At 37.0% G+C, this 27,316-nt stretch overlaps 1 protein-coding gene across 2 annotated transcripts in view; it reads left to right on the top strand.

Annotated features, from left to right (window-relative positions):
• The window catches only part of dapk2b (death-associated protein kinase 2b), a 31,137-nt gene extending 4,624 nt beyond the window's left edge, over positions 1–26,513 (top strand). For both annotated transcript variants that reach the window (XM_028450033.1, XM_028450032.1), the window contains 10 exons: positions 9,887–10,108; positions 11,508–11,646; positions 15,969–16,098; positions 17,170–17,218; positions 17,307–17,333; positions 17,403–17,555; positions 20,784–20,829; positions 24,140–24,229; positions 24,318–24,398; positions 25,791–26,513. In XM_028450033.1, the coding sequence (XP_028305834.1) occupies positions 9,966–10,108; positions 11,508–11,646; positions 15,969–16,098; positions 17,170–17,218; positions 17,307–17,333; positions 17,403–17,555; positions 20,784–20,829; positions 24,140–24,229; positions 24,318–24,398; positions 25,791–25,871 (939 nt within the window). In that variant the 5' untranslated portion in view covers positions 9,887–9,965 and the 3' untranslated portion in view covers positions 25,872–26,513. The remainder of the gene's footprint in view (positions 1–9,886; positions 10,109–11,507; positions 11,647–15,968; positions 16,099–17,169; positions 17,219–17,306; positions 17,334–17,402; positions 17,556–20,783; positions 20,830–24,139; positions 24,230–24,317; positions 24,399–25,790) is intronic.
• The last annotated feature ends 803 nt before the right edge of the window (positions 26,514–27,316 follow it).

The following is a 27,316-nucleotide window of genomic DNA, read 5'->3' as shown; positions in this document are numbered from 1 at the left end:
AAAATGATTCAGTCCTGGCATTTTTTGTCCAGACCAGCCCACTACATTATCAGCGACACCATGTAGAAGCTCTTATTGTCCCTTTTTGCCCTTTTGCCCCTTTTCAAAAAGTTCTGACACGTATTTCAGACCATTTTTGCAGTTTCTTTTTGACACTTTTATCCAAATTTTGTCCATTCTTTAAAACATGTTTGGTCACTTTAAGCTAACTTTTTCCCAATAAATATCACTTGTTTCCTTTTTGTCATACATTTTGCCTCTTTTAGTTCCACATTTTTCACCTTTTTCACTATTGTTTGAGACATTTTACCCATTTAAGCTGCCCTTTGCCAACTCCCCCCCCCCCCAAAAAAAAAAAAACATAGCAGACCAGGGGACAATGCCCGGTGGGCCAGATAGCCAGTCCACCCCTGGACAAGAGACGTGTGCATCAAGGATAGACATCTCCTGCATGTTTGGATAAAAAATATTTAAATATCTACAAAAATATGGAGTACTTTTTTTAAAAATACATTAATTCAAGATTTTAATGGTTTCGGATGTGCTCTGCACTGCTGCTTCACAAATAGAAGCTGGAAATAGTTTTTCTTGCACATCTGAGCAAAGTCTGGGCTTTTTATTTTACTGGCGAGAAACATAACATGTATTGCAATTGTAAATACTGTAAATATTGCATTTGAATGCTTGTTGAGGTGGTTCTTTTGCCAGTGCTTTATCTGTTTTTTATATTGTGAACGGACTCTTAAGTATGAATGCTCATTGTCCACTGTATAAACCTGCTGTCACTTTGCCTCTGCCCAGGGACTACAGATGAAAATTAGCTTGTTGCTATCTCTGCTCTGTGCAACACATTTGATTGTGTAATGTCCCTGTCAAATAAATAAATGAAAAAAATAAATAAATGAGTAAATCAAAGAAAATATACACGGGCACTAACAGCACGCAAACCTCCGCTAAGCACAAAATATGCATTTTTCCAGATATTGACAGTTATCTGGATCAATGATGCTGATCAAGGTACCATGATCATTCAGGCTTGTAAGAAATTTCTAACAATACAATTTCTAACTATACATTAGGTCTAAATGTATGGACATCCCCATTTTGAAAAAAAATTGTAATGACAAGCACAATCGAGATCTGCCAATTATGAACCAAGATATGCATTTTTTAAAAACTTCTTTTTTTTGCCAATGATGATCAGTATATTGATCTGATTTCCTCCAAAATGTAATAGAATCTTCCATGGCAAAAAGTCTGTCTTTGGTTAAAATTCGGCCAAAATCCATTCAGTATGTACTTTTGGCTCAGTCCTGCTAACAAACAAACAACCCTGTGAGATTTTGAATATTTTACCACAGAAATGATCAGGATGATTAGATACATTAGAATGGATAAATGAATAAAGGGATAATGACTTTGGTCTATGGTAAGTGGGAACATTTGTTTATTTATTTCCAAGGTAATTATGGTAATTATTTTTCAGTCATTTCATAATATTGTACAAAAATAGGTTAAAATTACTTACAATGTGTTCTTTTCTGTTCATGTCTCACAATAGATTAAAATTTATATTTCAGCAAGATACCAAAAGTGTCTCGGTAAACATATGAATAAATTACCGTTCAGGTACAAATAGAGGAATGGCATAACAATCTAAATTTGGCTGAAATTATATCAAGAAAGCTAACAATCACTAGAAACTATAATGTCAGAATGATTTGATGGGTGGGAAATGCAGATTATGCTCATAATTTAAAGTAATAAAGAAATATTATATTGATGTGTGAACTTGAGGCGAGTTTGTCCTGCTTAAATCATTTAAATACATCATGTGTTTTTTTAACAAAGGATTAGAAACTTGCATGACCATATTTTAAGTGTAATTTAAAGTGTTTTTTTATTCCAATAATTAGAACATTATAATGATACAATCCACGGTTTGTGTGAAAAAGAAAATCCTCGCAGAGCATTGTGGTCAGAAATGCAGCAGTAGATTTTCTAAGGCACTGGCAGAGCTGACAGCGTTTTTAAAATACAGTTGTTTGGGATGAACTAGTAAATCACTAAAGCTGAGTGAAACACTATGTGAGCTCGAGTAAGGAATGTGTATTTTGTGTCCAAAGGAGGAGACGTTCCAGCTGTTGAACAAGTGTGAAATGTGTTTATTCAGTGCAGTCTGATGGAGGGAACTCTACTCAGGCAGTTTGGACGTTCCCACTGCTCCCATTGGTCAAAGGTCATCCTGTCGCCAAACATCCCTGCAGCTCATCAGCCTCCCAGCTATCAGGAAGCAGGAATTCACAGAATTCTGAACTCTCTGGATCAGAGATTGTGTGTTTTAGGACAAAACAGGGATGCAGTGAAATGTGTTTTCTGTTGAAAACATTTGAGCAGTTCTTCCACTTTGGCCCCTCTTTTGACTCCTGGGATCAGGTGTGTTTCACTTTCATTAAAAAAATCCATCCCCTTCTCCTTTTAAAGAGGGATTCATTGTTGTAAACGTATTGGTTCAGTTAGATTGATTGAATGGTGATCAAGCCAATCACTGCCAGCCATTTGACGCAGCCGCTGTTCTGAGAAGGTAAACAAAGAGTGAAAAGTGACTAAAATGGGCCAATATCAGTGAAGAGTTGCAAAAAATGGACAAAAAAGAAGAAGCAGGTGGAATGTAATGGCAAAAGGTAGCTTAAATGTGCAAAAGTTTCTGGTCTTTGGAGAGAGCAGACGTGTTTTCATTCGCTCCGATAACACGACCTTGGCTGCAGCTGGCTACAGCTGAACAGCCTGAAAAATTGGGCCCAAGACTGAAGGAAAATGGTGAAAAAACCGCAGGGAGGCCCTTCAGAACCCAATTCGGGTTTGGAAGAGGTCAAGGAGATGATACGCGAGGGTCTACGAAACCTATCTGCCGAGATAAAGTGGTTGGAAAAGACGCTGGAAAACTCACTGGAAAACCTACAAAGCGAAGCAAAGGTACTGAAATAAAAGAATGAAAGAAATGCTGAAGAGATAAAATTGTTGAATGCCAGGGTTGAACAGCTGGAACAAAAGGAAAGAGAGAAAGATGTCATCATCACAGGCCTAAAGATAAAACCCAGGAGTTACGCGAGTGACTAAGAAACAAAATCGATTGAACAACAGGTCATTGACTACCTGGAGTCGAAGGACATTGTCCTGAACCCTGACAACATCAACTCCTGCCATCTCCTGCCAAAGAAAAATGATAACAGAGCTGTAAAAATAACCTTCACGAATATGAAATTCAAAGGAGAACTACTGAAGCAAGGAAGAAAGCTGAAGGAAACGAAGGTTTTGATTAATGAAAGCCTGACAAAAAAAAAAATGCAAGCATCGCATGGAAGGCACGCCAAATAAAAAAAAAAAGGAGGAAAGATTTTAAAGACGTGGACAAGGAACTGCAGGATTTACATCACATCACTGGGAGGAGAGAACGGAAAACCAATCCTCATCAAAACGATGGAAGAATTGGGAAAATACGAAGGATCCACCTAAACAACAACATTACTGATGGTAATCATGGATATGGACCCAGATCTATATAACCACTGGAAACAAAACTCAGACTGTGATTATTTTACGGAGACTGAATTAAATGTGGAAACCAAGAGTAAAAAAGGTCTGTCATTTATTCATTTCAATTGCTAGGTGGTGGGGTGATTAAGGATTACATTAAATTTAAATTCAAAGTGTTTATTGTCATATGTGCAGTTAGAAACACGTTTTCCTGTACAATGAAATTACTACCTTGCTTATGAACTAAGATATAATAATGTGTTTATACAAGTTAAATCTAACAGTGGAAAATACAACACTGCCAATAGAACTAACAACAGCTGGATTAACCTTGATGTAGAGACAAAACAAGCTGCAAACTTGTGTGTCCAAAAGAGACATTCCCGAGTGGTGACATTATGGATGAAAAGGGAAAAACCTTCCAAACACCTTCGAAAGAGGAACTATTCTTGAACTGGAGGAATGCTAACAACGTCTGGCAGGGAACAAGGCCAACACGAACAATGATGGAGAGGAGGAGGAATAAAAAAAAAATAAAAAAAAGACAACACTGACTACAGATGAGAATACACAAAAAAGGACTGTTCAGAACAACTCAAGAATGTTTGACCAGAGAGACATGTAAACCCATGTAAATTTGCGATGGTAAAACAGGGGGCGGGACCCAGATAAGCAAACTGCTTCTCTCGTCTCCTTTTTCGGCATGTACCAAAAAAAAAAAAAAAAAAAGTGAATGTAACCATGTCGGAAATAAACTGAATAAATAAATAAATAAATAAAAAATAAAATGTGGCAAACAATAGTGAAAAAGGGCAAAAATGTAGAACAAAAATTGGTAATGGTCGGGAAAAAGGAAACATTGGGCAAAAGGTAGCTTATTTGGATGAAGTGTCAAAAATAACTTGCAAAAAAGAGATATTTATTGGCAAAAGGAAGCTAAAGTTTAAAAAAACTAAAAAGTATCAAATTCTTTGGAAAAGGGTAAAAAATGAGACAAAGAAAGTTGCAAAATGGCCAAAGAAAAAGGTAAAAAGTGGTTTAAAAACAAGGTTTAACATTTAAGGTTTTCTGGGGGAATAATAATTCAAATTAAGACATAAATGGCCACTTGTTGAGTATCACTGGTTTTAGTAAATTCAATAAACTTAATTAAGAGTCAACGGTTGCCCTACCCTTAGAACACCCTCACTTTTAAAATAGCTGCTCCAGCCTGGAATACACAGATGTTTTGGGACAGGTTTTGGTTAATTATTATGCTGTCCGACTCTGTCAAAGCGCCCCAGAAGTTGAGAAATGTGTTCAAATATTGGGTCAGTGCCACTTGACCAGGCATTCCTCCAGCCTTGGATGGTGCTAATGACCTTCAGCTGTTGTTAGTAGAAACTCTGCAGGGATGTTTTTTTAGCCCTATCAACAATCCTAGGGCTAAAGCACACGTCCCAACCCAAGCATCACCAACTCTCTCTATCGTTACTGTATAAACTTTGTTGCTCCAGCAGGGCTGGACTGGCCATCTGGCATACGGGGCAGCGGTTCGGTTTGCTATGTGGTTCTTTTTTTTTTTTTTTAACAAGCGACTGGAGGCAGACATGGTAGCAAAAATGGTCCAAAAGTGGCAAAAACATGGCAAGAAAAGCGTGAAAAGTCACTAAAATGGGTCAAAAGCAGTCAAGAGTGGCCAACAAATGGACAAATAAAGAGCAACCAGTTGGTATTTAATGGCAAAGGGTAGCAAACGTTAGCTTATTGAGATAAAAAGTGGCCAAAAAACTTAAATAAAGGACATAAATTGGATAAAAGTGTCAAAAATAACTTGTACCAAAAATAGGGAAAAAGGTATATTTATTGACAAACGGTAGCTAAAGTCTGAAACATTTTTTGAAAAGGGGCCAAAATGGGACAAAGGAAGAAAGTAAAAAGCTGCTAAAGTTTCCCCCTTTTAAGGTTTTCTGGGGGAATAATAATTGAAATGAAGACATAAAGAGCCACACGTTGAGTATCACTGACTTAATAACAGCTTCTACATGGTGTCACTGGTCCCAGTCCAACCCTGTGCTACAGTGAAGTAAAGCATCTACTTGTGTTCTACTATCATCCATGTGAGATTTGAGCATAACAGAAAAACAACTCTTCTGTTATTGCCAAACAGGTAAATCAAAGGAACTGCTGGTGTTCCTGCCCAGTGACAGTTCCCCATGAGTTCACACATCATCTGTTATTGGACGTCATTGAGTGATTTACCCTCCCCCTCTGTTCACACCTTATCATAGTCGTCCATAACAGGCCCAGACTGTCGGGGAGGACCCCGAGGTGGAGATATCCTGTGATAGAGCAGACTTTTAGTGTTGAGATTCAGTCTCGTTTTATAACCCCACCCACCATCAATCATTTCACCTTCGAGCTACTAAAATCCTGTTTCCTTCACCTTTTCCTTGGCTGTGTCTGTGTGATCCAGTTTAAAAACCTAAATCCTCAGGATGGGGATTATACAGCCTCATTTGCAACACATCATCTTATTTCATCACTTCATTAAATTCTTCAACTTTCCCACTTTACACTAGGGGTGTCCCAAAAGAACTTTGTCACTTCCAATACGATACAGATATGGCAACTCTGTGCAGGGATGGACTGGGACCAATATTCAGCCCTGGCATTTTGTGTCCAGACCAGCCCACTTCATTATCAGACACCATGTAGAAGCTGTTATTAGGTCAGTAATGCACATGTGGCTCTTTATGTCTCTTAATAGAAAACCTTAAAACGGGAAACTTTTTAACCCCTTTTTACCTCTACATTTTGCAACTTCCTTTGTCCCATTTTTGCCCCTTTTCAAAAAGGTATGACACTTTTTTCGGCTTTTAGTTTCTTTTTGCCAATAAATATTCTTTTTCTTCCCCAAATTTTTTATAATATATTTAGCAAGTTATTTTTGACACTTTTATCCAAATGTCCTTTCTTTAATTTTTTTGGCCACTGTTCATCCAAATAAGCTACATTTTGCCCAATAAATACCACTTGTTTCATTGTTCCCTACATTTTGCCTCTTTTTGTTCCACATTTTTGCTCTTTTTCACTATTGTTTGCCACATTTTGCCAATTTATGCTATTATTTGCCATTACATACCACCTGTTTCTTCTTTATTTGCCCATTTTAAGCCACTCTTGACTGATTTTGGCCCTATTTAGTCATTTTTCACTCTTTTCTTGCCACGCTTTTGCCACTTTTAGACCTTTTTTGGCCACCTGTTACCATGTCTGCCTCCACTTGCTCGTCAAAAAACAAAAACAAAAGATGGCCAGTCCACCCCTGACCTTGTGTAATGGCCGATACGGATATTTACCTGATATGATATCAGCACGATGCATAAATACTTTTATTACTTACTTTGCTGTGTGGAATGTTGAAAATGACTTGATCAAGTGATGTTACTCAAACAGAGAATAATTGTCAGCAACAGTAGGTATGAGAAAAAACTGACCCATTTATTATTAACCAATGGGTTATATACATTTTAACCATAAATATAGGAATATTCTACAATTGCATACAATTTGGGACCCCATTACTTCACAAAATATAAATGTGAAAATGATGCAATACAATATGAACTTACTCCCTAAAACTTTCCAACCACAAATGTTTGTGTACCATGATAACGTGCTATCAGTTTCAGCCCATTGCACTTCTTCTAGTCCAGTGATTCTCAACTGGTGGGTCGAGACCCAATAGTGGGTTGTGGACCTGTGCTGGGTGGGTCGAGAACAGCTGGTCCCAAATAAATAAATACCTAATATCTATCATGTTGGACTCTTATTTTGACAAGCATGCTGTAAAATGCATGTGGCACCGGAAAATATGTAGAATTATATTTAAAAAGAATATTACATTTGTTTGTTTTCAACAGATATTTTTGAACAATTAAATTTGGTTGGTTGAATTCTACCAAAAAAAAAAAAAAAAAACGTGGGTCAAGATTTAATGACAGTGGCAAAATGTGGGTCCCAGGGTGAGTTGAGAACTCCTGCTCTAGTCATAATAAAGTGGCAGTCCTTTAAGAGAAGGGTTTGTTTATTGTCTTTTTAAAGCATGCTAGTCCACCATAGTAGCAGGAAGTGCATTAAGTAATAAAAGTGACAACAGACACTGATACTAAAACCATAAAGACTCATCACATACTTCTAACTAGAAATATGTCACCCAAACTTCTTAAAGTTTTTCTTTGGAGAGACTAAATAGAAGAAAATGTGGTTTGTTTTCGTCAATACTCTGTTTGTCTGTGGTCTAAACGCTGGAGGACGCTCCGTGTTTGGCAGGAAGTGAAACGCAGAGGGAGGATGGAGGGTTAATTCACGCTGCCGGCCTCTCTGATTGTTCTCTGTTGTGAGGACACAGGAAGTGATGAAATTTAGAACAATATTTCACTTCTGTTCGTCACGTTACTTCCTCCTGTTTGTCCATTCACGTCCTGTTGTGAGGTGTCGAACACAAACATTTTGCACGTGCCATTGATCCATCTTCTTTACCTCTATTTCCTGTTTTCAACACGTACAGTCGTTTAAGATTGCACTACTATTACATAATAGCAATAACTACATTTTAGCAGTTTTTAAAGTACTGTAATGTCTTTTAAGTGTTAAGAAGAAGCTAAAATTATGTTTTTGTGCAAACCATAACGTGCCTTTTGTGTAGGGTGACCAGATTTTTTTAAAACTCAAAACCGGGACAGTAATTTAACCAAAAACGATTTTTAAAAGAAACTATTTGCATATTTTTTTTATTTGTAATGAAAAAAGGTCACATAAATTACATTTCTTATTTCTTCCTTTTGGATGAAATGTATTATTGCAACGACTGAACCAAATATAAAGTGTGGATTAGTCAAAAAAAGGCAACATTTTAAGTTCACATACATTTTTTTTGGAATAATCAAAAAAATGAGTCATATTGTCAAGGCGATCGACCAATCAGCATCGAGTTGCAAACGCCATAGTAAGGTGCTGCTGCTTTCAGGGTCTTTTCTGTCAGATGTCCATTTAAATGGGACAAACAGGACTGAGGTTGTGAAGAACCAGGACAAATCAATGATTTTGGGGAAATTGACCGGGACGCGGGACTTAACTCTAAAAGCCGGGACGTCTGGTCACCCAACTTTAGTGTTTATTGTAGCTCTTAGCTCACCAACAAGCTACCTTGCTGCTAGCTAGTTCACTAGCTTCATAATAATTTGCAGATCATTGTGACTCTGTGTAAATTAGGGTGACTATATACGTACGGATTTACCCGTATATGTCCTCTTCACGTTTTGTCCGGTGATATTTTACAAATTATTGAAATTGACCGTGTTTCCTAGGGACCTTGAACACATCTCCGGGAACACAATAATTTAAAACAGTGGTTCTCAAACCTTTTTGGCTCAAGTACTTTCTTTCTCTTACTTTTGAATCCAAGTGCCCCCTTTGTCTGACTACAGCATTTTGCTCAGAATTCAGTGAAAAAACAGCTATAGAGCATAATGTAATGAAGAATGTAACAGAGTATTTAGTGCCTCCTGAATAGATTTATTTCTTCAGTTTTTATAATTTCTGGTCATCTCATGCCTGTTGTGGGACCAAGACTGACCTTTGTATTCTCACTTCATTGTGTTTTTTGTGTCATTTTGTTGTGTGTTTGTCTTTTCTTTTTGGCACTGGCGATCTGTACGGTTTCCGAATGAATATACCGACATTCTATCCGTACGCAGCGCCCCTCATTGGCCAGTTTAGGTCACGTGACTAAGACTAAACCTAATCCTAACCCTAAACCTAACCCTAACCCTAAGACACTGCGTACTTGTACTTTGGTAAACGTACCAATATCACCGGTGGTTGTCCGTACGGCAACCGCACGAATAGACACTTCTTTTTATTATTCTGTACATTTTTTTCTTATTTTGTGTGTTTTTTTGTGTCGTTTGGTTGTTTATTATGTCGTTTTGTATGTTTCTCTGTTATTTTTGTGTTTTTTGTCGTGATCATGTGTATTTTGCTCTCATTTAGTGTGTCTTTGTTGTTGTTTTGTGTGTTGCTGGTAATAGTAAGGTTTACATGAGATTTTTGAAGGACAGATTGTTAAAATGCATAATCAAGGTGATTGACTTATAAAGTCAGAAATTAATTTTTAAACCTTATGAACAATAACAACCAATTTATTTATGATATTGTATTTTGCCGTTACAAGGTAGATTCAAGAAGTACTTGAGTACAACAAGGTCGGCCAAGGTGTCCTCTTTTTTTTTTTTAAATGGAAATATGGTCACCCTAGTGTAAATGTTTGTCAATATAAGTGTTTTTGTATGGTTTGTGTCTGCAGTGGACAGTTTGCAGTGGTCAAACGGTGCACAGAGAAGAGCACGGACAAAGAGTATGCAGCAAAGTTCATCAAGAAGCGCATGAGCCGAGCCAGCAGACGAGGCGTTAGGAGGGAGGAGATCGAGAGGGAGGTGGACATCCTGCTGCAGATCCAACACCCCAACGTGGTGGCGTTGCACGATGTGTACGAGAACCGAACCGAAGTGGTTCTCATCCTAGAACTGTGAGTCCATGCAAAGCTCAGCACTGTAGTTTATTCTGTTTATAGAGATACACACTCATCAACCATAGTCTACATCAGACATAGGCAAGTGGCAGCCCGGCGGCCACATGCGGCCCTCTGTCTAATTCTGTGTGGGCCCCCAAGACAAATCCACCAATAATTGTAATTCAAGAAATTGGAAGTGATATAAAGCCCAACATAATACACAAAATAACTCCAAAAACACACAAAACAACAGCAAAATGCACAGAATGTCAACAAAAATGCTCGAAGCAACAACAACAAAAACACAAAAAAGATTCCAAAAATACACAAAAAAAGACTCATAATACACACATCAGACACACAAAACAACCAGCTAAACTCACACAAAATAACATATAAAATACCACAAAAATATTGAAAAAATTAAAAAAAGGCACAGATTGACAAAAAACAAAATGCAAATATAACCCACAAGAAATACCAAAAATGCATATAATGACTCATTAAATACACAAAATACCTGCAGAAATTCCCAAAATTAGATAAATACCCAAAATGACTCCAAAAACTACACAAAAAGACAACAAACAACCACAAAAAACCCCTTTGCTCTTTTCTGTGTTAATGCTGAAATTGGTCATTATTCTTAATACTCACATGGCCCTTTTTGTGGCCCTGTTGTGATGACAGTTGCACATCCCTGATCTACACATTTAATACCTTTCAGATGGAATACTATTAATAATTATACTACTACTAATAGTAATATTTTTGTGGATTCATACCATTTTGATGAAACCGTAAATGTCAGCGGAATATTTGTCCAATAGCTAAATCCACCCAGCCTGACTCTGGATACTTGTGTTCTGTGGGTGTATTTCTGAGTAAATGAATTGTTTGCTCAAGCTGTGTTTGCTAAAAATTGTTGGCAAAGTTGTGTGTGTTGGAGAGAACTGAGTGTCCTGCACAAAGTCAATAATGGCCCTTTTGAAAAGAGAACAGAGGCCTTGGAGGGCCCCATCAGAGTCCAGCGAGAAACGGGCACACACAAAATTCAGTTCAACCCAAATGACAATGGCTAAAGCTCCCAAATAAATGACACACTGACCTAAGAATTGGTTAATAATTTTAGTTTTTTTTAAAGTTTAGCATATAAATGCAACTTGTACAATCTGTATTTTGAAAAGTAGCTGCTGCAATCATTTGAAAAACTTCCTGAAAAGCTATTTTTGGTTGAAGTAGGTCACAAACAAATCTGTCTGAGGCATTCCTCACTTCAGTATTCAATTCCTGGGAGCGTACTTGAGATAACGTTCTGAAGAGGCCTTGGTGCTGATTATCTGATCATTTCTGTCATCATTGTGTGTGTGTTTGTGTTTGTGTGTGTACGTGTGTGTGTCTGTGTATATTGCAGGGTCTCTGGAGGTGAGCTGTTTGATTTCTTGGCTCAGAAGGAGACCCTCAGTGAGGAGGAGGCCAGTCAGTTTATCAAGCAGGTCTTAGATGGAGTCAAGTACCTTCACTCCAAGAGGATTGCACATTTTGATCTTAAGGTATGACACGCACCATGTGATGGATAACTGTGTGCAGGCGCGTCTCACCTGCGGGGGATGCAACACCCGCACTTTCATGGTCTAAATGGTCCAAAAGTGGCAAAAATGTGGCATGAAAAGAGTGAAAAGTGACAAAAATGGGTCAAAAGCAGTCAGGAGTGGCAAAACATTTTTACAAAAATGATGAAACTGGTGGTATGTGATGGCAAAAGATAGATTGAATGAGCAAAATGTGGCAAAAAATAGAGCAAAAATTTAAAAACAAAAAGAGGCAAAATGTAAGGAATAAAGCAAACAAGTGTTATTTATTGGACCAAAGTTAGCTTGTTTGGATGAAAATTGGCAAAAAATGGTTAAAGAATGGACAAAAATTGGATAAAAGTGTAAAAACAACTAACAAAAATGAGGAAAAAGGGATATTTATTGACAAAAGGACGCTAAAATCTGAAAAAACAGAAAAGTGTAAAATTTCTTGGAAAAAGGGCAAAAATGGGACAAATAAAGTGGCAAAATGGCCAAAGAAAAATGTAAAAAGGGTTAAAAAGTTTCACCTTTTACGGCTTTCTGGGAGAATAATAATTAAAATTAAGACATGAGCCACATGTTGAGTATCACAGACCTAATAACAGCTTTATCATGGTTTTAGTAAATTAAATTGATAAACTAAACTGGGAGTCGATGGTTGTCCTACCCTTAGAAGACCCTCACTTTTAAAATCGCTGCGCTGAATGCGTTGTCTGACAGTATTTAATATGAAATATTGTTCATGTTTGCAGCAGGTGTTTTGTTGCAGGGGCTCCATATCCTGATTCACACTGTTGTGTTTTCAATGACCAGCTCAGGCTCAGATACCAACACCACAAGGTTATCTCCCAACATTCATGGTGCAGCAGCACGCACTCAGTGAGCCTAGCAGATACGCTGCACTCTCCGTTGTTGTTTTTGCTGTTATTTGGTTTTTGTTTTTTTCACAGTAATTAATGGAATTGTAACTTCCCTGAAAGGTTCCATTCAGCGCTGCCCGATACAGAAAATGTTGGTTGACAATGCTTGCAGTGTGGGAGGAAGGTTAACTGAAAACTATATTTCAACTTACTGAGCTGGGGGTAGTTTCATCAAAGTGTTCTTTATAGAGCCAGGCCTAAGGTTTAAACCTGGTTTAGCCAAGCCGTCCGTGACCATGCTGGCTTTTACCATTCCATCAGTCTCTTCTCAGCTTGGACCTCCCCAGCTGAGCCAAGCCAACTGACAGTGTTTAGCTTAAGTGCTTGTCTTCATAAGGCCCACGAGATCGATCACAGGTTTAATGATTAGAGCGTGAGGGCGCATGCACTGCAGCTTGTACGATGAATGAGAAGCCAATAGAAACCAATGCTGAGACCAACAGGATGTGACATCATCTGTTACTGAGCAGTGAGAATAAATGATGGACACATTAACCCTGAGCTGGGTTTGATGAAATACCCCAATTTGTAAGCTTTCACAACAGCAAGGGGCAGTCTTTAGGGTGTCAGGGTCCATTCAGGTCCATCAAATTCCAACACAGTGAGATTGAAATGATTACAGGTTAGTCTGGTAAAATACCCTTCACTTTTGCATCCTTAGCTCACACTTAAGTATTATTAGTGACGATGCAGGAGGCATCCTCACTATTATTCGTTTTTCAGTGTTAACTCATTCAGAAATGCTAGAAATACTTGGCTAATGCTAGGGTCGTGTTAATGCTAGGATAATGCTATTGGTAGGTGACTGCTAATGCTAGGTTAATTGTAATGCTAGATTAATGCTAATGATATTACTAGACTAATACTGATGCTAGGTTAATGTTATTGCTTGGTGAATGCTAATGCTTGGGTAGTGCTAATGCTAAGCTGATGCTAACATTAGGTTAATACTGTAATGCTTGGTTTAGGCTAACGTTAACTTTAGGCTTAGGCTAATGCTGGAGCTAGTTAATGCTAAAGCTAGCTAATGTTAATGCTAACTTATATTAATGCTAATGCTAATTTATGTGAATGCTAGTTAATGTTAATGCTATCTAATGTTAATGCTAATGCTAGATAATATTAGTTAATACTAATGCTAGTTAATGTTAGCTAATGCTAATTTATGTTAATGCTAATACTAGTTCATGCAAATGCTAGCTAATGCTAATGCAGTGCTACTTGGGTTAGCAGCACCTGCATCCTCACTTGCATTTTCTTTTTTTTTTTTTCTTGTCTGCACATGCTGTCAAAGGTCAACACCACAGGAAGTGCAATCATTATGAGACAGCAATGCATATTTTGTTATTGCAATAAAATACATTGATTTATTTTATTGCTTAATTGTGACCATCACCAGCCCTCCCTAAGGAAGGGTAAGAAATCTTTTATTATAGGGAGGATATAAAAAGGGAGAGCATTTTCTTCAGGAAATGCAAATATTGTAGTTTTCTATCTGTTCTTTAATTTTCCAAATGTTTCAAAAACAATGTTATTAAGTCCCTGAATGGTATTAAAGTTGGCCTTTGGAGATTGTGTGCGTGTGTGTGTGTTTATTGGGATGGACTCAGTACCCTGTCCTGGGTGTGCCTCCTGTTTGCTCTCCTTTGTTAATCTCGGCTCAGCTCAAACACTAGCTGTAGTTAACTTATATTAGTGTAATGCAGGCTTGTCATTAAAGTGTTGCTCTGAGTGCAACAAGTAAAGCTGTGCAGAGGCAGCGCAGAGGTCAAACGATGAGTCGGCAGATTACAGGGCAGGGCTCTGAAACGTTTGCATGAGGGAAACGGCTCCAAAAAGTTCATGAAGCGGGTAAAGGAAGTCTGTATGTCACAGAAAATTAATAAACTAGATGTTCGATTGGTCACCAGAATAGTGTAAGATATGAAGCCCCATGCAGCAGCTTCTATAAAATCAATATTTTATTGTCATTCAAAGCACATGACATGATAAGAATGACAAACACTTTTTTAAGGTCTTTGTGTGAATCACACTGATGATTCAAAATCCTTAACAAAACTGTATGAAGTAAAAGCTTGAATATATACAGTACATGCATAATTAACAAGTATTAAGTTTGCTAAAGACATTATGCCTGATGATTTTCACACTAAAGGTTAATTTAAAGCATTTAGAATATTCTAAGTTGGTACCAATGCATTATAAACTGTTATGTTAGGTCCTTACCAACTTATCGTCATTAATAAATCCTTCTTTCTGTTTATTCATAGAGCAATGCATTGTTTGCCATGGAAGGGTTACTGGTCTATCACGTGCATATGTGCCAAATCCGGCCCTTTAGAGCTACAATTTGGCCTGCGGGAGAAAGTAAAAATGACAGAGTAAACATTGTGTATATCAGGGGTCCTCAGCTCGTCTCACCCTGGGACCCACATTTTGCCACGGTCATTAACTCGCAACCCACTTTCTTAAAAAAATTCAACCAATCAAATTTAGTTTTTCAAAAATAGCTGTTGGAAACACATGTATAATCTTTTTTTAAAACATAAATCTATATAATATAATGTGCAACATGCATTTCAAAGCATGCCTGTCAAAAGAAAAGTTTCAAAATAAAAGAAATTTCATTGGTTCATGAACATTAATATCAATACAGCCAGAAGGCTGTTTGTCATCTGTGGTCTCTGGACAGAATAAAATAAAACAAATTACAGGAAATATACAATAAAATATACAGTGAAAAATTAAACTGCATAATAGCATATCACACTTCCATTTACAAATTATTAAAAAAAGTATTTGATAAGAGAAATTGATCAGATATTGAGAACATGAGAGGTGTTAACTATTTATTTTTGACCAGCTGTCCACCACCCACCCAGTACAGGTCCGTGACTGTTGATATCTAAGTCTCTCCAAATACACAAAAGTAATGAAATTTCTCAATTTTTGCCAGTTTTCCCATCTTTATATGAGAAAACTGTGATGATATCACTCTCTTTTTTCCCCAAATATCTTTTTACTTAAATGTAAAATATATTTAACGAAAATCATTTCAAAATATAACATATAATAGTGAAATATATGATTACAAAATCAAGGAAATTTTAATTTGAAGATCTTGCAGGGACTGATGTTTTTTTTAGTCAGCTGATTGTTACTGTATATGTAAGGTTTTATGAACTCTGACAGGCAGGAAATTGCTGTCACTATCAGTGACATTTCCTGTGGTTTTCACACTAACAACTGTGACTTTGCTTGTTTTTCTCTGCTTGCACTAAAGGCAGTTTTCAGGTAACCTAGTTAGTGTTGATTAAGCATTATCACATTTCAGCATTAACATGCCTTTCAGTTTCCTTTTGTTTTGCACTCCTGCAGCCTGAAAACATTATGCTGCTGGACAGAACGGTTCCTCTGCCTCGCATCAAACTCATCGACTTCGGATTGGCACACGTAATAGAAGCCGGGGTGGATTTTAAAAACATTTTTGGCACCCCTGAATTTGTTGGTAAGTGGTTGTTTTTCTTCCTTTTTTCACACAGTTAAGGCAAGGCAAATTTATTTGTATAGCGCATTTCATACACAAGGCAACTCAATGTGCTTTACATGATAAAACATTCAATTGTTTAAAATCAATAAGAACATTTAAAATCATCAGTAAAATCAATTAAAATCATCATGACATCAACAACATGACAAAAAATATCTCTCTCAATCATATGCAGTAGAGAAAAAAAGTGCCTTTAACTTTGATTTAAAAATGTTCACATTAGATACTGACTTCAGCTCTGCTGGCAGTTTGTTCCACTTCTTTGCAGCATAACAACTAAAAGCAGCATCACCATGTTTACTGTGAGCTCTGGGCTCCACTATCTGACCTGTGTTCATAGATCTGAGAGACCTGCTGGGTTCATACCTGACTAACATGTCACTGATGTATTCTGGACCAAACCCATTCACAGATTTATACACCAGCAGCAGAACTTTAAAGTCTATTCTGAGGCTGACTGGGAGCCAGTGTAAAGACTTTAAAACTGGAGTAATGTGCTCTGACCTCTTTGTTCTGGTTAAGACCCGAGCTGCAGCGTTCTGAACCAGCTGTAGCTGTTTGATGCTCTTTTGAGGGATTCCTGTCAGAAGACCATTACAATAGTCCAGTCTGCTGGAGATAAAAGCATGGACCAGTTTCTCCTGATCTTTCTGAGTCATTAAACCTTTCACTCTGGCGATGTTCTTTAGGTGGTAGAAGCTGTTTTTGTGATAGATTTGATCTGACTGCTGAATGTAAGATCTGAGTCAATCAGAACACCAAGGTTTTTGACTTGGTCTTTAGCTTTTAAAGGTTGAGACTCAAGATAATTGCTGATAGCAGTCCTCTTTTCCTTGTTACCAGAGACAATCACCTCTCTCTTGTCATGGTTTAGTTGAAGGAAGTTTTCACTCATCCAGCAGTTTACTTTTTCTAAACAGTCACACAACACCTCAATGGGACCATAGTCATCTGGGTTCAGTGATAGATATAGTTAAGTACAACAGTTGTGTCTGTTGTGTCTGTGTGTAATACCATGGATGTTTCCAGCTCCAGAAATAGTGAACTATGAGCCGCTGGGATTGGAGGCTGACATGTGGTGAGAGCCTCTAATTTACTCTGACTTCCACACAACCAGCTGCCGTGCGTATCTGTGGATTAACCCAGCACTTTTTTTTATTTCACAGGAGCATCGGAGTCATCACGTATATACTGTGAGTTGGAATGACGATCACTGGGATTAGGTCGTGTGCTCAGGGCCTAAATGGTTTGTGCTCTTGCAGGTTGAGCGGCGCTTCTCCATTCCTTGGTGACACCAATCAGGAGACGCTTGGAAACATCTCGGCCATGAATTATAACTTTGATGAAGAGTTTTTTAACAACACTAGCGAGCTAGCCAAGAGTTTCATCAGACGGCTGCTGGAAAAAGACACGAGGTAAACAAATGGAGTGCAATTTACTCCAAAGCTTATTAAAGGTTCACATAGAGATATTTTTCACTTGGTAAACCCTTACGGAGAAGAAGTCTATTTAAGTGTGCTTAGAGTATACTTATTTTAAACAAAAAATTAAAAAGTATACTTTCAATTTACATTTTATGTACTTATCATTTACATTTAAAAGCACATCACTTTAGTATACTTGCAATACACTGAAATCTATACGTTAAAGTACAAGTATATTTACTTCATACTGGCATTCAAACCTTTCATATACTGTACTTAGTACAAGTATTTAAATTACCTTTAAGTATATTCAGCTTGTGAATGTGCAGATTTTAGGGAATGCAGTCTAATAAATACATTTCTCCCCACATCCATAATGACTTTATAGCAATAAAATGCAACACATTTTTTTTTTTCGTGTAAATTCTTACCTTTTTATTAAAAAAATCAAAACACAGGTTTATTGGTAGGATAGTTAAGTTAACAAGTCTACGTGAGATAAAGTTAAAAGTATATCGCAGCGTATATTAGAACAAAAAGTGCTCATTTAAATGCAAGTGGGTTTAGATTCCAGTAAACTAATTTTAGTATAGTATTAGTCAGTGACTTGCCTTGACCACTGCCTACCGTGCCTACCTTGACTGCATGTCACTGGTATTAGTATACCTATAAGTTTACTTGCAGTATGAAATAAAGCTTTTGGTAAACAAAAAATGGGACAATTTAGTTCCAAGAAGTGCTAATATATTGGGTAAGTGTATTTGGTACCTAAAAGTGTAAAATATACTTAAGTATACTAATGCACTTTAGGTATACTTCTTTTTGGTAAGGGAAAGCTTTTTTATCACTTGTTTTGGGGTGTCTCCCACATGGATACTATCAGCACTCGTACTTTGCATCATTGCAAAGTTTGTCATGACAAGCTGCACAAGGACCTTTGCACCATATGGAGGATTTAAATGAAATCTAGGGAATGCTCAGAGGTTTCTTTTCCCTGAGTGGATGGGAATTGTTTTGGATTCAACATGAATGTGTGGCCAGATCGCTAATCGGGACTTTATTTTTCCGTAGTGGTTCCCTAATGGTTAAAATATTTCAATAAACATGAGATTAGACTTGATATTTATATAAGTGCTAAGTTTTCATGCAAGAGGCTGTGTGGGGCCCCCAGTTTTCCATAATACATGAAAAGATTCCTAATCCAATAAATGGTTGCACACTGCGCAACTTTGAGGTCTCAAAACCTCTTTTGAAAGTGTTTTTTTTGGCTCTCAGATCCTATATTTATTTTAAGCATATATTAGAGCTGGTTTGAGGCTGGCAGCTCAGCTTCAGGGGGCCCTTTTAGGGCCCCTTAGTGGCTCACTGGGCACTGGTCTGCCTACAGCCAGAAACACCTATGATAATTCTGCTTTTCACTAATATCAGAATCAGAATCAGAAATGTTTAATGACCAAGTACAGTTTTAAGGACAGTACAAGGAATTTGTCTTGGTAGATGGTGCACAAACAAAGAAAACAAGAACAAAGAGAACAGGAGAACAGAACAGGACTGAGAGATAGACCATCAGACTGTCACAGACTATTTAAACCATAAACCATAGATTAGGAACTGTTAGCTCCAGCTTCAAGAACCTGAAACAGAGAAGAGAGAAAAGGGCGAGGAGAAGGCACAGACTGCAGAAAAACATGATACAATATTATCAGGTCTGCCTGCATGGAGACACCTGGTGCTAGACTGTGTGAGTGGAATGGGAATGAGTATGGAGTGGAGTGCAGGGTGATGGGTACACAAAGAGGATCAGATGTGGGGGGTTGGCTACAACCCGGCATGGCTGTGTCTGGGAGGACTATGTGTAGATGTTAGATTGTGTTTGAATGTAATGTTGGTGTTCTACTGTATAATCTGAGTTCTTAGTTCCGATTTTTAGGTTTAGGACTTTGTTCCTAGTGGTTAGGGTAACACTATTATACGGTATGCACTTTAGCAAATAAGTAGGTTTTGAGTTTAGCCTTAAAGGTGGAGAGAGTAGCAGCCTCCCGTACTAAGACTGGAAGCTGGTTCCAAAAGCGAGGAGCCTGGTAGCTGAATGCTCTGCCTCCTGTTCTACTTCTACACACATTAGGATCTTCCAGTAGACCAGCAAACTGAGAACGGAGTGTTCTGCCTGGAAGGTGGAGCACTAACAGGTCTTTAAGATACACAGGAGCTTGATCAGGTAGAGCTTTGTATGCTAACAGGAGGATTTTTAACTATATTCTAGATTTTACAGGAAGCCAATGAAGGGAAGCTAATACTGGAGAAATATGCTCTCTCCTGTTAGTATTCTGGCTGCAGCATTCTGGATTAATGAGAGACTTTTTAGTGAGTTACTGGGACATCCTGACAGTAAATAGTTAAAATAATCTAGTCTAGATGTAACAAATGCGTGGATTATTCAACAATCAATAAAATGACTACCGAACAGCCAATCACAGACACACACATTGTGAGTTGCATTACTTGGAGAAAACATGTTTAGGGAGAACATGCAAACTCCACATATATAGGCTGCATGCAGGATTTAAACCTCCTAATTTTCACCTGACAGACAACCTTGCAATTTATAGAGTTCCCGTTACATTCCGCTGGTAGAAACATTTCTTTTATCCAAAGATATAAATGACTGAGGCCTGTCCCACTTCCAGTTACGCAGATTCAACCTCAGAGCCTGGAGTGAGGCCAATACCATAAAATCTGCTTGAGTAATAATTATGTTTATGTCCTTATGTGGCACCAAATATAACCATTAGTGGGCTGGCTTTGATCGTTGACTGGAAAATCATTGAAAAAGCAAAAAAAAAAAATGCTGTTCCAAAATGAGTGTTATTATGTCTTTATTATTAAACACAGATCAGATTTAACTTCATGAACTCTTAGAATTAGAGAAAAAACACAATGATAGAAAGTAAACCCTTGTGAAGGAATTCCTAGAATAATTATGATTAAAATTACTTCATGTTTATTTCTCTGAGCAGAAATATTCATAGTATGGGATCGGTTTTTACAGAATCAATCTGCTGATGTTGCTTTTGGTTTCTGACACATGTTTTTATTTAACGACCCTCCAGGAAATTTTATATTCCTGTGAAATGTGGGTTTGTCATGCACGCCTGACCTCACTGTTACTTGTGTCGAGTTGTTTTCTCAGCTGCGTTTTCTTCTTCATATCTGTTTTAGAAAACGAATGACCATACAAGAGGCGCTCAATCACTCCTGGATTAAGGTGTGTACTGGCTTCACGTTGATTTGTGGCATGTTTTTTTTTTATTATTTAACTGTGACAAATGGTGCGGGTGACCCCTTTATTTCCAGTGGGATGTACATTTCACTCACCATCTGCAAATATGTTTGATTCCCAAAGTCCCTGAACTCACACGCACACATGAGCAAACTGTTCATTCTGCCTTTGGTGGAGTTGTGACATGCTTTCTAAATGATGTATTCATCCATGGAAGTCATCTTTCTTCATAAAAACACAATTCTTTCGACTAATACGACCTCTTAAAGTTCACTCAAAAGGATCGTCCTTTCAGTTCCCTGAAGAAACAATCTGCGATGTTGAAGAAGTCTCCCTCACTGCTGAGATTCATGTCAATGCTGGGTTTTTTTTTGTTTACTTGAAGTTTTAGAGATAAGGCTGACATTACGCTGTCATTACGCTGCATGATTAAGGTGTCGTTAAGCATTGTTCGCTAAATTGTTGGCATTTTTTGAGTTAGGTGGAGTAAACTCCTTTCTTCTATCCCTGAATCCAAGTCCCCCCTTTGTCCGACTACAACATTTTATTAAGAAAAGAATTCAAAAACAACTACAGAGCAAAATGATGATAACACACATTTTAAAGAATCTACTTTGTAAATAACTAGAATGAAACAGTATTTAGTGCAGTGGTTCCCAACCGTTTTTGGGACGTGACCCCATTTTGATATCAAGAGTTTTAGCTCATTTTTTATTTTATTTTTTTTTTTTATTGAATTTTAGCTGAACTAGATTTATATTTCACAAAGTGAAAGTATAGAAATACAGTTGTTATAGACTGTGCATTTTATTTTTATTTATTAAAAAAAAAGTACAATAATTAAAAAGATTAAAAAATCTATTGTAATTATTCAGAAATTTCAGGCCATCTCACATGGGGTCCTGACCCCAAGGTTGAAAAACCATGATTTAGTGGCTCATGAATAGATTTATTTCTATAGTTTTGATCATTTCCAGTCATTTTACCAAGAAAATGACTCTTTAATTGTTAATATTCCACTCTCTCTCTCTCTCTCGTACCCCCTGTAGTGCCATAGCGTACCCCAAACGCTACACGTACCCCCATTTGAGAAACACTGGGTCAGGATAAGGGTAACCAGTGACACTTAATGACAGCTTTCATGACACCTTATTATTTAATGACAGGTGTCATGTCATAATAATGAAAGCGTAATGTCAGCCTTTATGAATAAAACGTCCAGTAAACCTTTAGTTTTATTTGCTTTGGAACACTCATCCTGTTTGTAGATGGAGAAAGCATCACACACTTTTTTTTTTATTGCACACTCGCCCACCCTGGCTTTAGTGCCACACACTAACCCTGCACAAGCACAAAGCTGTGTGTGTGTGTGTGTATTTAATGGTGGAACAGTGGATGTCACTCAGTGTCCTGCTTGATCCTTTTATCTGAAGTCGTGTGGATCGGAGGAAGAAGACATCTCTGCTCTGGAGATGGAGAGAAAAGCAAAAGAACAGTTGAAGACGAAGACGACACGTCTGAAGGAATACACGACGCAGTCACACTCCAGCATGGTTTCAAACAACACCTATGCTAACTGTGAGCAGTTTGCCTGTGTCATCAAAGACATTAGCCTGATGGAGGTGGCAGGAGCACACCACGCCCTGCAGAGGGACAGGCACACTCTGTGCTCCATCTACAATGGAAAAAATGCCTGGTACAAAGAGGAGTACGGAGCCCCAGACATGACATGTTAAATAAAAAATAAAAATACTAATGTCTGGCCTCAAGTTAGGATTTTGTGGCCACAAATTAATCATTTGTTTACAGATTAGTATTTTGCGGCCAAGAATTACCACAAAATAGCACTAATTACTATTTCTTGGCCACAAATTAGTATTTTGTGGCAACAAATTACCATGTAAAAGCACTAATTACTATTTTGTGGCCACGAATTAGCACAAAAAAAGCACTAGTTAGTAATTTGTGACCTCAAATTATTATTTCGTGGCCACAATTTAGTATTTCGTTTACAAATTAGTATTTTGTGACGTCAAATTATTATTTCGTGGCGGCCACAAAATCATAATTAACCTACACTACACAATTTAGTAGTTTGGGGCCACCAATTAGTATTTTTTTTTTTTTTTTTTTTTTTTTTAACCATGTCATTTCTGGAGCTCTGTAGAGGAAAGTGAGGCTGCACAGAAGCAGCTTCCCAGCCCTGCTGTGAGTATCGTAAAGTGGATGTAACCAGGAGGATGTGAAGGAGGAAGAAGGGTGTCTGCAGAGCATCATGGGAAATACAGGCAGAGACAGCTGATTGCTGAGAGACAGAAGCTCAACAGCAGAATGACACGCACCAAATAATACACACTTTAGTGACCATAAGAAATATGAATTTAAATGATTGTTTCTATGCAGCAATATGCCATTGCCTTCCTTGTTATTTTTATTTATTTATTTATATTAAATATTTATTTGCTTGTATATTGTGTAAATGATTAGAAAATCAATAAATGACAACAAATCCCTATCGTTTCATAACTTAGCCGTAGATTGTTTTAGATCTAATGAATCTAATGACTGTGCAATTATACAAAATGTTGAAGAACATGTGCTGGCTCATTTAAATCAGGCTCAGGTTTCCTCCTCCAGGTAGGTGGACACCTAAGGCCTGTGTCCAGGATCAAAGTGCAGATTCATATTCATTTTCAGTCTGAATCAAAGGCAAACTTTGTTTATTCAAAGGCTTAGTAGTATCACATGTTTGTTTTTTTTTTTAAATGATGTATTTTAAATCGAAGTAACGTGTTCGTCTATCTTCAAATATGTTTTCTTTTTTTTCTTTCTTCTTAAGATTCATTTTTTTTTCTTGGTCAAAGCAACAAGTGAATGATTTAAATCATTACTATGTGAATTGCTTCCATGCTTTGAAATTTTATTGTGTCTAAATAAGACAAAGTCATATTTTATTGATACCAAATGGGCACTTTTGTTCACACTTTATTTATTAATGGATTATTTCTTTGTGTTACGGTATTTTATGAACTCTTTCTCATTGAGCACTTTTTTTTTGGTTTATGTTTTTCATGCGCACTGGAATGTGATCACGTTTGAATAAATATTCATCATTTCTTTGACAGTCAGTTTCTTATTTAACTCGACACACATTAAAGTTCCTATCATGATACTTTCCACGGCTGCTCTAATAAAAAAGAAATGAAATTAAAGTATCTTTATTGAATAAGATCAGTATTTAATATTAAGTTAGAGCTTCTTCCTTTGTTAATGTTTCCTCTCTGTGTCTCTGCAGCCTGTGAATCACAGACAGGCTCTGGTTAAGAGACTCTCGGTGGTGAATTTGGAGAATTTAAGGAGGCAGTATGTCAGACGCAGATGGAAGGTAGAATGTTTGTATTTTTTTTTTTTAATGCTTTAGACATGTATTTTGCTATTTACTGGTTTCATGAACTGTTGCCTTCATTTTACAGCTTTCATTCAGAATCGTTGCTTTGTGTAACCATTTAACACGGATCATGAAGAAAAGCCAGAAAGCTCCGGAACAAGACGGGGTATGAAGCCACTTTAACAACTTTTCTAACTTTTCTGATTTCACATCTCAAACTTTTATTTCAGGACATAATTATACTAACTGATAGCATTTTTATACTGGTTACAATCTATCAGCCTAAACTTTTTTACATTAAACTCACTAAACTTGCATCACAGCCTTTTCAAATCACTTAAGGCACAAGTGTCAAACTCAAGGCCCGGGGGCCAAATCCGGCCCTCTAAAACTCCCAATTCGGACCGCAGGAGAAAGTTGAAAAAAATGACCATGAAAATATTACTCATTGTGTTAATCACCAACTAATTCAATTGTAGATATTTCTGTCCCTCCAAATTCAATGAAACTACACATTTATTCCAGGGCTCACAGTTTTCTAACACCTATATCACATAATGACAGTCATTTTTAACTTCAAATTGTCAAAGTACTCTCAATTCTTCCAAAATCCTACAATTTTCCTCAAATAATTACCCCAAATTTCCTTAAATTAAATACAAATTGGTTTTATGCTATTTTTGACCAGATTCACAGCAATATTTGTGAAATTTTTTTTCTCGTAAAATTATAATGTCTATGTTAAATCTAAATGTTAAATATTAATTATAAATGTCTAAATGTTAAATTTTAAAACTAAATGTTAAATTTTAAATTCATGCAGGTGAATTGGCATATTAGCTAAATATTTTGACATTTAGATTTAGATCCAACATTTAGATTTAGATTTAACATTTACATTATATTTTTTACAAGAAAAATATACATTCAATCGGCGGCCCATATGGTAATGTGTGAATTTCTCCAAAATTTAGAGCAATATTTGTGAAATTTGTGATATTTTTTTCTTGTAAAAAATATAATGTCAAATTCACCAGGAGTACCGAAATAAAAGCTAATTCTGGTGAATTTGCATGTTAGCTAAATATTTTGAAATTTGGATTTAACATTTTAGATTTACCTTTGGATTTAGATTTAACATGTAGCATTTAGATTTATCATTTAGATTTAGATTTAACATTTACATTGACATACTTTTACCAGAAAAAAAATAGCACAATTTGGTCAAAACTAACATCAAAAAAATTTTAAAAAATTTAAACGTGGTTTGCTGTTTATTTTAGCTTGCGTAACTTTACAATCAGCACCCCATTATCTACTCCCAGCTTCAGAGGAAACTTCCTAACTTCCTCATAAGATTATTTTTATTTATGAAGATGACATTCAGCTCTGCCTCATTTTCTAGCTCCCCCAATTTCCTCTAAAATTATTTGGATGAATTTGTAAAAATTCTGTTTTAAAAATTGCATTTGGAACAACACAATTGTTTTGAGCCTCTCATTGTTCATTTTTCGTCTGCTTCCTAACGTGTGTGTGTGTGTGTGTGTGCGTGTTTTAGAGAAGTTGTGAAAGTGACCCAGAAGAAGAAGAACCACTGAAGATAAGACCAAGGACCAGAAAGAGAAGTAGCACATCCTGAGAGCTGCTAACAGTGACTCAGCGTCTTTGTCAGGGCTCATTTTTATTACTGTTACTTGTTGCAAAGATGCTCTACAGTGTTTAAAGTTTTTAGCTGCAATGTCCTTGTTTTCCGAGGTCTGTAAAAAAAAAAAAGATAAACTGTTATAATATGATTTATATTCAATGCTGGACCTTTTGTTTAACGCTGAGGAAAATAACTGTTTTTTTCCTCTTTAGTCTTAAAAGCTCCAGCTTGTATTTTACCTCTGTTATTTCAAGTCATTTAATTTCTTCTTCAGAGATTTAACAGAAACACCCAAATGAAAAAAGGTTTGATAATTTAACGATGCAGAATGAAGCGGTTGAAGCAGATCAACATAAATAAATGTTTACACGTGTTTCTGCTAAACAAGCATAAATCTCTGCAAACTGTTTACCATCAGTCTTTTTAACCTCCTGTGTATATAAAGGCCGTGTATAATTACTTTACATGGAAATGTGAATGAAAATTCTGTCAAAAGCTTCTTTCACTTTGCTTTGATGTATTTATAGTGTAAATAGATGTCTTAGCCTTCGTGTCTTAGCTCATTAAATGAGCACAGGCTGGTTTCACATGAGACGTAATGTCAGAATTTGTTTAATAAACTGTGGAGATAACTGGTTTTGTGTTTTAGTCAAAATAATTATGACTAATGCTGATATCCAGAGTTTCTGAGAAATCTATGTTTATGTATGATTCTTTTGAAATGTGAAAAAATACATGAATGTATATAAGTCCCTCCTTCATCCTATAGACCCCTATACAAAGGGAAACGATCGCCGACTGCTCCCAGCCAATAGGCTTCGACTTCCTGTTTATGAGACTGTCAATCAAAGTGAATGCAGAACTGTGGACGGAAACAAGGCATTAACGGAGGAGGAGTCATTTGAAAAATGGGGCCCCCGTGGCACATACGGAGTAATGGGCCCCATTCATATATTGGTATGTGTCAATGATTCGGTTCCACCAACCGTCGCAATATTTTACTCACAAATAAATGAGAAAACGACTTTAATGGAAATTGCCTAAAAAACGGAGGGTGGGCCCCCGGGTCCCTAATTGAATTGTGCGAGGCATAATTGTAATCTACGTTGAATAACCTTTGAAATTATAAATCACACAATTATGTTCCCATAAATTTGGAAATTACCGGAAATGGGGGGTGGGCCCCCGGGCCCCATTTCAAAAAAGGGCTCTGAGGCTTTCATCATATTCATTCATAGAGTATTCATACCAAACTGCATACCGATCTAACAAGAACTAACGGAGGAGTAGTCATTTGAAGAATGTGGCCCCTGGGGTCCCCCCTATGTGGCACATATACAGAGTAATGGGCCTCATTTATATATTGGTATGTGCCAATGATTTGGTACCACCAACCGTCGTAATATTTTACTTGCAAATAAATGAGAAATTGACTTACT

The sequence above is a fragment of the Gouania willdenowi genome, chromosome 6 (genome assembly GCF_900634775.1).
Source record: "Gouania willdenowi chromosome 6, fGouWil2.1, whole genome shotgun sequence".
In the NCBI taxonomy this organism is placed as follows: Eukaryota; Metazoa; Chordata; class Actinopteri; order Blenniiformes; family Gobiesocidae; genus Gouania; species Gouania willdenowi.
This window is presented reverse-complemented; position numbering and strand designations above follow the sequence as displayed.